At 39.3% G+C, this 11,314-nt stretch overlaps 1 protein-coding gene across 1 annotated transcript in view; it reads left to right on the top strand.

Annotated features, from left to right (window-relative positions):
• TSHZ1 (teashirt zinc finger homeobox 1) overlaps positions 1-10,654 on the top strand; it is a 54,226-nt gene extending 43,572 nt beyond the window's left edge. Inside the window, exon 2 of the mRNA XM_040588634.1 lies at positions 6,035-10,654. Within this exon, the coding sequence (XP_040444568.1) occupies positions 6,035-9,216 (3,182 nt within the window). The 3' untranslated portion in view covers positions 9,217-10,654. The remainder of the gene's footprint in view (positions 1-6,034) is intronic.
• Positions 10,655-11,314: the final 660 nt, after the last annotated feature.

The raw sequence follows: 11,314 nt of genomic DNA, 5'->3' as shown, positions 1-11,314 counted from the left end.
GCCCTACAGTCTTTGTCATCCTGATCTCTGGTGCTCTCAATAATGCAGCAAGTCTTTGCTCCACCAAAGCGTCACCTGTCTAGGTGAGTCATGCCATCCCCTATCTGAAGTGACAGCCATCTTTGAGTACCAGCATCTTAACTGACTTCTCTTTCATCATCCATGTTAGAGAAATAACATTTTCGACAAGGTGTTGGGTTTTTTCCCCCCTTTTCTTTTTTCTTTCTCCAGCCCCCCTTCACCCCTTAGTTAGAGCACCTGATCAAAAAATTATTTCTGACAAAGATTTCCTGCTCCAAATTAAATGAGCTCAAGGAGACAGAGCATTTTCACGCAGAAAGAAAGTGAAACGTTGATGTTGGAAGTTAATGAATCTGGTAGCAGAGAGAACATTATTGAGACTGGATAATATGATCTAACAGCTTTCCCTCTTCTTATCCTCCCTGTAAAGAATGTATGGAAGTCAGTTATGTGGCATGATTCTAACATCTGTCCTACTCCATAATGGTAATTTGTATAAGTAATGGAAACAGGTTAAATACTTCCATTCTAATGTTGCCAGCAGGGATGAAAATGAACATTTCAATGAAATAATCTCGACAGAGCAGGGAGAGGAGGGGTGGATGGACTGATTCATCTCCAGCTCTCTTTGGTGATCCGAACACTAATGAGAATGCTTGAATGTATAGTTTATCAGATAGAAGGGGAAGAGCAAGTAAATTTCTCAGATTAGAATCACTGTGAAAATGTACCCACATACAAGCTGCTTCGTTCTCCAATTGCCAGCATTGGCTAATAATTTGCAGCATTCATTTTAAGGGGATAGGGGAGAGAAGAGAAGGAGGTGAAGAATCGTTTTGTTGGTTTTTAATGGGATGCCTTTAAGGGTTATCATTCAACCTGCTAGAAGCATGGAGGTTGTTCTTGTTACAGTACCTTATCTACTTTTCAGACCCATTGCATTAGAATTAGAGGGTAGGCGGTTCCAGTATTTTGCCCCCCATTTTGCTGCAATTAGAAATGAAAGACACAAACCACTGTGGTAAGGTTATTTGGTTGTCTGACATTCTGTGCTGCTCCTCAGCCATTGTCGAAACTAAGCCATATTTTTCCACTGTAGTGACACTGTAATACAGACACACACATAGATTTGTAGCACCTGTGCCAGAATTTTGCATGAACATTTGTATATACTAATATAGAAAATTTGCAAATCTTCCAGCAGGCATGTTAACCTCTCGCAATTTGAGATTCTGGATTCTTTTGTAAAACTCTCAAAAATGTATTCTGGAAATGTATCTGTAAATGTTTTTTTCCCCCCTCTCCCTCTCATTTTTCTGTAATGAGGGAGATGTGTAGCTATAGATTGTCTTTTCTATCTGTACTTTTTTGCCCAAGACATGAAATGCGTGCAGTGGAACTCAGCCCCAACCTAGAGTGCCGTTTGTGCAAGGTGACAGTGTGAGCTGTGAAAACTTCTGCAGCTGCTGTCTCCTGTTGGCTGGGTAAATATTAGAAGCTGTGGAAATACATGTGTTGAAGAACGGTGACCATTCACATGGTGCCACTATTGTTTAATTCCAGAGTAGGCCCTGATTTAGTGAAGGATTTTACACTTAAACCTATCCCTATTTGTTGAAACTATGAAATACGTATTTCAGTGAAAATTATTTCGGTATTCGGTTGCTTTAGTGATTTGTGGCCTTCAATCCTAAGGTGTTTCTTCTGAATAAATTTATTTATTTGGAGGATTTAAAATTGAGTCTCGAAGAATCTACTACATTTGATTTTTAGACTGTTAAAAACAAATACAATCGTTACTTTCTGTTCTTTTCAAAATAATGTATTCAATGCTGAATCCCTTTTTGAACGGAAAAGAATACCTCCGTAGAGACAGATTCCTTCAAAAGCACCGGTCTGAGGTTATGGAAAGGTTTTATGTGAGAATATTTATATTTTTAACCACATCTTTACATTTCAGATCTCTGTCTGCTTTTTCAAACAATGGATGTGTATTTATAGTGTAAATATTCTCACTGAAGCAAACACAATGTGCTGTGCTACTCACATGTACAATATATAGCGTCTCATGTCCACTTAGATTAGAATGCACAGCTTTTAACACTGCTCAGAGATGACAGTGTATCTATGGGGAAGCATTGGCATGCAGAAGGCACATTTTATAGGCAAAAAAATATTAGCAAGACTTAATAAGAAGAAAAGAAATAAAACCTGCTCCCCGTAATTTTTAGTTGTCCAGAATGTGAAGCTTTTTCCCCATTTTCCACCATGCATTTGCCAGTCTGTGCATGCACAAATGAGGAGAAGAAAAGCTGACATTATGTTATGTAATTTCTTCTGCTTTGGATATAGTTTTTGTTGAGGAGGATCACTGCTTATATCTGCTTTTTGTATTTTTGTGTGGTTTCAGGATATGTGTAAACCAGCAGTGTCTTTGCAGATGCAGGAATATCTGGAGAGGATTGCTGAGACTTTTTCGGTCACAGAAAGATTTGTTGTCTGAAATCTGTCTGTTGATCTACCTGTTATAATTTGGGGGGAGAATCTGGACATCTCACACTTTTATTTGACATCGAATGATACTACTTGTCTCTGCAAGTAATTATAATAGGAATATTTTTGCTGTGTTTAAAATTCTGAAGCTTACTTATTTGTCAAATTTCCATGAGAATTCTAGTAAAACATACAAGTTTTTAGAAATTACCATTCTTAATTTTGTATGTTACTGAATTAGTCCTAGCAAAAACCTTTTCAGTTAGAGAATTGCACTGACCTTGCAAAATACCATATGTTGGGTGTGCTGTTATTCATCTTAAAAACATTAGTAGTCTTGAATGAAAAGGTATTATGTGCATCCTGTGGTAACTAAAGGAGTTAAATAAAATTTTTCTGATTGCAGTGATAGAAATTAAACATTTTGGATAAATTACTCTCTTTTTTGGTTAAGAAGCATTATTTCTTTGTATTGTTTCAGATAACAACTGTACAGACATATTGGTGTGCACATCATGTAAATTCATGGGGTTTTTTAGAATCTGTCTTAAATTCTGAAATCATAGAAAATGGGAGTCCTGGACAATTCTTATGCTGCGGTATATATTGGTAAGGGAGTGAACTCAATCGTGTAGTAGTCTCAGCCAAACCTAAGACTAGGAAAGCAAGTGAAAGATGGGTATTTCACCCCAACACTCAGTTTCTTTGCTTTGGCAGTTTAACACTGATCTTTCTTGCAGTTTTAACGTTTCTTATGTGGGTTAGCTCCTTTTATTTTTATGGTAAAGTGCAAAAGTACGAGAACAGAGAAGACATGCCGTCATAAATAAATAAAGGAAAAGAAAAGATAGGGCAGTGGCTCAACTTAAGCCACTTCAGTTCTGCTTAAGCAGATATTTAGATGGTTGTATAGAGCAATTATAAAAATCTATATTTATGCAAAGTAGAATTAAGTAAAGAGATTTAAACATAATTCACATGATTTCTTACAAAATGCTCTATCAACTACAGCAACATTCAGCATCTTACAACAGTTTCTTATAGCTATTTATTGAAATATTGGGATGTGAAAATTAGAGAGGATTGGCATAGTTCCACTGAGGTTAGTAAGAATATAGCTGTTCATAAAAGCTCGGTGTGGGCCCCCTCAGTTTTCAGCTTCTACTTGCTGACTGTCTGCTGATCATTACAAAGTTTTGTTGGTTATTTTTTCAAATAAAAATTCCAGATGGTAACTGTCCATTTTTATGCATTTTAGGCCTCAGAGTTGTTGGTTTGTTTTTTAATTTAAACCTAATTTCAGAATCAGAAACCATATTCTTCTATAACTGTTACTTACTTTTCTGAAACTTAAAAATGTTATTGTCTTTTGTTGTTAGAAATGACTGAAAGCAGGTGTGTTTAATGACGGAGCTAACAGACTTAGACTGTAGCTGTGAGAGGGAATGCTACTTGCATACCCAGAGTTCAGAACTGCAGCGGTACTATTGTACTCCTGAAGAGTGTTTCAACAGCAGCATTCCTGCAAGACTGGGAAGCTGATTGACTTCTTAGTTTTTTTACTATTTCTGTATTTTATTCTTCATTTTATGGATTAAATGCATTTTTAAGATTTTTTTTCCTGGTTTTATAATGCTTTTCTGGCATCCCCCTGGCCTTTGGCTCCAAGATGATTTCTGTAGCAACTTCTATTGTGCTTTGTACTCACCAGTCCTTTTAAACATATCAGAAAGCAACTGGGGCTGATGCATCTGTAAGGAGTTGGACCCTGCTTAACACTTTTTTAAAACACAAAAGGTCAAATTATCTTCTGAAAAAAATTAACGCTTAGAGGACAGATGAAAGATGCAGTCATCTCAAGGTTCAGCACTACCCCAGTACTAGATGTACTACTTTCCTACTTTTATCATAAAAGATAATATTGAAGTAGTTAGGGGCTGCATTAAGACAGAATTGCAAAGGTGAACACAGAGTGCAGTACAGGCCATAATACTGTTACTTTTCTTAAAAAAAAAAATAATTAAAAAAAGTTTCAAAGAGTGTTTATATTCCAGTGAGAGAAGATTCTTTTTACTTTTCAGAAAAAGAAGTTTCAGAGTATATTAGCAACTGCATAGAAAAAGAAGCTCAACTTCTACTTATGTTCCCCCCAACTGAAGAAGACCTTGGCTTTGTTAACATGATAATACATATTTTTTTCATATCACATAGGAGCAGAAGTGCCTCTTTTTCTGGCTTGCTTTCAGTATTGTTCCATGGAGGGACATAGGCCACCTTTCAGCAGCATTTGCTGCACAGTTCACCTGACAAGCAGGCGTGTTTTTTTTTATTCAGTTACTGAAAATTGTTCACAATCCATGTTTTCTACCTTGACATGCTTATAAATGATCTACATTCCATTATCATTGTGATTTTTTTAAAGCTTCTTTTACAAAACTGGAGGGAAATGTGTACAAGTATGTTTTCTGCTTTGCAATGGAAGTGTACATTTATCACTTAGGTACATGTAAGCCACTTCTGTGAATTGGGCCCTTGGAGTAAATGTGTTTTGATGTAATGGCCATCTGCTCATGAATATCACATTTGCTAGTTTAAAAAATAGTTTGAAATAGATAAAAACATAGTTTGATAAGTTTATATAGTTCCACAAGTTAGCAATACAATAGCAAAGTTTTATATTTACCGTAAGACAATAATCAAGCTGTGATGGAGCTCTCAAGTTTTTTGTTGTTTTTAAAAATTAATCTCTAACATTTACTTTTAGTTTCTGACTACTCTTTTCAAAATGGTAGATGGACACACATCAGATTGTAACAGGAAGCAGAGTATACCCAAGGCATTTCAGAAAACAATCACAGTCTTGCTTCCCTTTTTGCCTTGTAAAAATGAAAGCTGTTCAGCTCTCCGATAGACCTAGTGCAGCCAGCCACCAGCAGACCCTGGAACAGCTGACCCGACACACTTGCCCCATGTAGCTCCATCAGAGTCAGGTGTCAGTGACACAGAAATGGCCCTTGAAGCTGTAGCTAAAGCTGGTTTCCCAGAAAAGACAGCAGTGATGAGATGGAGTTGGTCAAGCCAGTATTTCTGAGTGCCTAGGTCTGAGGGGTGCAGGTCAGCTGCAATGTGTTGTGCATACGTAGTGCAGTAAATATAGCTCAGCGCCAGGCCATTTTTTAAGTTGATAAAAACTGGTTTAGTAGGCTCTTTGTTTGATTTTGCGTTTGATATTATGGTATCTGCTGTGGTCCTGGCACATATTTTACTGCTGAAGTCAAAGTTTATTCTTAGGTAGTACTGATATCAAACTGTAACCAGGACACAGTATGCGAATTTATAGGTAAGAGTGTGTGAATGATTATGAGTTTGGTTTCTGGACGTATCTTCAAAATTTGTCTTTATGGTTACTGCATTTAGTACAGAAGACAGCAGCAATGTAAAATGTGCATGTTCAATAACTTTGTCTTGTCTCTCCCCCCCTGCCCCCCCCCCCCCCCCCATCTCCCCTCCTGTATTTTAGCATATGTTCCTGAGGAGGAATTGAAAGCAGCAGAAATAGATGAAGACAGTGTGGAAGATGATGGGCTGTCTCTGGACATCCAGGAGAATGAGTATTTGTGCAATGAAGAAGCGGAGATCAAAGAGGCTCAAAGCTACCAGAACTCCCCAGTCAGCACTGCAACTAATCAGGATGCAGGCTATGGTTCGCCGTTTAGTGAAAACAGCGATCAGCTGGCCCATTTCAAAAGCACTTCCTCTAAAGAAGAGAAAGAGGATCCTCAGTGCACAGACAATGTTTCCTATCCACAGGACAGCTTGGCACAAATAAAAGCTGTGTATGCAAATTTGCTTTCAGAGACTTGCTGGTCCAGTTTAGCTTTGGACTTAAAGAAATCCAATCCAACTACCAGCAACAACGGAATAAGCCAGAACGAAAACACCACCAGTACCGACACCAATGCCAATTCCCAGAGTACTAGTACTACCAGTACCAACACCAGTACCAGTACAACTACCAGTAGTACTAGTAACAGTAACAGTGGTGGCTCAGGTTACGACTGGCACCAAGCTGCATTAGCTAAAACTTTGCAGCAGACCTCATCATATGGACTTCTCCCAGAGCCTAGTCTTTTCAGCACAGTACAGCTTTACCGGCAAAACAATAAACTTTATGGGTCTGTGTTCACCGGTGCTAGCAAGTTCCGATGCAAAGACTGCAGTGCAGCCTATGACACACTGGTGGAACTAACAGTGCACATGAATGAAACTGGACATTACCGTGATGACAACAGAGATAAAGAAGCTGATAAGACCAAACGGTGGTCAAAACCTAGAAAACGATCACTTATGGAAATGGAAGGCAAAGAGGATGCCCAAAAAGTGCTGAAGTGCATGTACTGTGGGCATTCATTTGAGTCTTTGCAAGACCTCAGCGTCCACATGATAAAAACAAAGCATTACCAGAAAGTGCCTCTGAAGGAGCCAGTACCAGCCATCACTAAATTGGTCCCTTCCACCAAAAAACGAGCACTTCAGGACTTAGCTTCACCTTGTTCACCGGAGCCGACAGGGATCACTGCAGAAGCTTCACTGGGTGAGTCTGCAAAGGATCAGAAAACTGCCAACCCCTATGTGACTCCGAACAACCGCTATGGCTATCAAAATGGTGCTAGCTACACTTGGCAGTTTGAGGCACGCAAAGCCCAAATACTGAAATGCATGGAATGTGGCAGTTCCCATGACACTTTGCAGCAGCTGACTGCTCACATGATGGTCACTGGTCATTTTCTGAAGGTGACCAATTCTGCTTCCAAAAAAGGCAAACAGCTAGTGTTGGACCCTGTGGTGGAGGAGAAGATCCAGTCTATACCTCTTCCACCCACCACCCACACAAGGCTACCAGCCTCCAACATTAAAAAACAGCCTGATTCCCCAGTGGGCTCCACAAACTCGGAGGAAAAGAAAGACCTAGAGAAGGAAAAGGTGGTGGTGGTCAGTGAAACAGAAAAGAAGATTAAAGAAGAGAATGAGGACTCTGCAGAGAAATTTGAGCCAACAACATTGTATCAGTACCTCAGAGAGGAGGACCTAGATGATAGTCCTAAAGGCGGAATAGACATACTGAAGTCCCTGGAAAACACAGTGACAACAGCTATCAGCAAAGCTCAGAATGGAGCCCCTTCCTGGGGAGGATATCCCAGTATCCATGCGGCTTACCAGCTCCCGGGAACAGTCAAACCCCTTCAGCCTGCGGTGCAGAGCGTTCAAATGCAGCCGTCTTACACGAGCAGTGTGAAATCACTGTCGTCAGAACACAACGCACTCATCCATTCCCCAGGCAATCTCACACCCCCACCTCACAAGAGCAATGTATCTGCTATGGAAGAACTAGTGGAGAAAGTTACAGGTAAAATCAACGTGAAGAAGGAAGAAAAGCCTTTGGAGAAAGAGAAGAGTTCTCCAGTCAAACCCATGTCACCTGCTGCTAAAGAAAACAAGGACTTCCCCAAACCAGAAGAAATAAATAACAAACAGCAGCAGAAGAAGAGCTCTGAGACAGAAGTTCAGAAGGTCAAAAAGGATAGTCCAGCAGAAGCACATACGCCAAATGGTACAGAGCCACTTAAAACAAAGGTTGCAAATGGCTGTAGTAATTTAGGAATCATCACAGATCATTCACCTGAGCCATCCTTCATTAATCCATTGAGTGCTTTACAGTCCATTATGAATACCCACTTAGGCAAAATTTCTAAGCCGGTAAGCCCCTCTCTGGACCCTTTGGCCATGCTGTACAAAATTAGCAACAGCATGTTGGACAAACCCATTTACCCAACCACTCCGGTCAAGCAGGCTGATGCTATTGACCGGTATTACTACGAGAACAGTGATCAACCTATTGATTTAACAAAGTCCAAAAACAAACCTCTTGTTTCCAGTGTGGCTGACTCTGCCTCATCCCCGCTGAGGGAGAGCGCCCTGCTGGATATTTCTGATATGGTGAAGAACCTCACAGGGCGTCTGACACCCAAGTCTTCAACTCCGTCTACCGTGTCAGAGAAGTCTGATGCTGATGGGAGCAGTTTTGAGGAAGCTTTGGATGAACTGTCACCAGTACACAAGAGGAAGGGCAGACAGTCCAACTGGAACCCTCAGCATCTTCTGATCCTTCAGGCCCAGTTTGCTTCCAGCTTGAGGGAGACCCCGGAAGGCAAATACATTATGTCGGACCTAGGTCCACAAGAGCGGGTACACATCTCTAAGTTTACTGGTCTTTCCATGACCACAATTAGCCACTGGCTGGCCAATGTGAAGTATCAGTTAAGGAGGACAGGTGGAACTAAATTTTTAAAGAACTTGGACACAGGACATCCTGTTTTCTTTTGCAATGATTGTGCCTCTCAGTTCAGGACTGCTTCTACATACATAAGTCACTTAGAGACACACCTAGGGTTTAGTTTGAAGGATCTGTCAAAGTTGCCACTTAATCAGATTCAAGAACAGCAGAATGTTACAAAAGTCCTCGCAAACAAGACTTTGGGCTCACTTGGAATTGCCGAGGAGGACTTAGGCTCCACATTCCAGTGTAAGCTCTGTAACCGAACTTTTGCAAGCAAGCATGCAGTCAAACTGCACCTTAGTAAAACACATGGCAAGTCCCCAGAGGACCATCTGATCTATGTAACTGAGTTAGAAAAACAATAGCGTCCAGGTAAGCAGCCAGGTATGCAAGTGACCACAGGAACATTGCACTAAACTTCTTCATAGTACTGCACTAGGCCTGACCTGAGCCTCTGAAATCAGTCTTACTTTTGTTGCTGAACTGCCTATCTGGACCTTGGTTTTTCTTACACTTATTTTGTAGTTATATTTATATGCTCTTTGTCTGATCTGTGCATGGTTATTTTTTGTTTCTGTTTTTATTTTTGTGAGTCAAAGTCTGACCTTTATTTTCAACATCTGTCCTTGATGTTAAGCTATCTTTTGTAGAATATAGTGGGAGACACTATTGAGAGACATTAATTTAGCCGTAAAGAAAGACACAAAGAACAATGATAAAGAGACATCCTAAAATTACAAAGTTGCCATGACAATAAAGGTCACAGAACCTGGTAGTGTCAAGTTTTAACCCTCTGAGAACTGTAATAGCATTTTTGTGCCTTTCCCAGTGACTAAATAAGTAAATAAGGAAAAACGAAACAAAAGGCTTAAAGGCATTTCATTCAAACAAAAGCTGTGTCAGAAGCAGAACTTATTTTTTTTAAATGAATGAGCTTCTTCTTTTTTTTTTAATGCAGAACTGGTTTGTGAAGAAATTGTGCATGCAGTCCTTGGAAGAAGGAGAGCTGTATAGTACTCAAGGGGTTAGGAAGCCACAACTGTATAACTTAAATAAAAAAAATAATAAAAAAAAAAGCAAACCAAGTTGCCACTATGCCCAAACCCTCTGGATGCTGAGAATTGCCACTTTTTGGCCAAAAACAAAAACAAAAAAGTATGCAAGCTGTTATTTAAAACAAGTGTAAAAATGCTCTTTTCTTTCTTTTATTTTATTTTCCTTTTTTTTTTTTTTTTTTTGTTTTGTTTTCTTTTGTTTGTTTTTTTCCTGTAAAATACTGCAGTTTATAGTTATTTACAAATGTTAAGCTTTGGTACAAGCTGACCTTTCTATAGTGTGCTGCATTGGTAAATGAAAACAAAACGGGGCAAATGTTGGATTCTGTTCCTTGTAAATGGCCAGCATCAGCTTAAAAAAATACATGTTACATATCGTACCATTTTAAACTGTTCAACTTTCTTTGTACCTTCTGGCTGTATGCTTTCTCTTTTAACTTTTTATATTGTCATTTTATATTCGATTTCTGTGTATATAATGTAAAACCACACTTTTTGAATAAAATTTAGTTCCTGCAGCTTGATATAAATAGAGGAATTTTACTGGCACCTGCATCTTTCGAGATGCATGTACTTAAAGGAACTATCTGACAAAAAAAATAAATAAATAAAAATAAAGCAAGCAATGCACTATGAATTATACATTTTGATGTTTTATCATTAATATTGTACAGTACATTTTGGTTCACACAATTAAATCCACTGTTTTCTCAAGTGTAAAATAAACCCACATGCAGTTCTTGATTTACATACATTGTCATGTCGTCATTATATTGCCTTTGAGGTGTTATTCCAGCAATAAGAGTCATGGTTTATGTAACCAACCAGCAAAAACCTATTCGAAATCACCTCTGGTTTCATTCAAAGCCGTAATACCAATAACCTCTTAGAAGAGGTTTGCAGTGGGTATGTACTGCAAAAGATGCAGAATCAGTGGGGTGCCACCAATTAACGATGGGCACTCTCCCCATCACTGAAGTTGAAGAAGGGCTGCAAAGGTTTTGGCCGAGTTAATTTTCCTGTGCTTGCATAACTGTTCCCATAGCCATTTTCTGTGTGCATTCAAAGACTGTCTGCTCCCTTCCTTCTCAGGCAAAACACCTTTGGATTTCAACAGTTACATAGTCAGAGGCTGTGGCTTCTGCCCCTGTAGTCTGTTGAATGCTACGGTACTTGCTTTTCTGGCAGCAGTGAAGACCTCTGAGGCTTTGACACCAGTTTTTACTTACAGTACAAGAAAGCAGACCTATGTTTCTCTGTACTTTTTAAATATTGCATTTTGAGGTAAGCTGAGTGCTATCATATCAGGTGTTTCCCTTAATCTTTATTTCTGTTCTGTTGAACACAGATGTCATTTAGAATGTAAAAGAGAGCTGTCAGAGCCTTCACTAATCTATCTCCTGAGCAC

This window comes from Falco naumanni, chromosome 3 (assembly GCF_017639655.2).
Source record: "Falco naumanni isolate bFalNau1 chromosome 3, bFalNau1.pat, whole genome shotgun sequence".
In the NCBI taxonomy this organism is placed as follows: Eukaryota; Metazoa; Chordata; class Aves; order Falconiformes; family Falconidae; genus Falco; species Falco naumanni.
The sequence above is the reverse complement of the archived record's forward strand: the minus strand, read 5'-3'. Positions and strand labels throughout refer to the sequence as shown.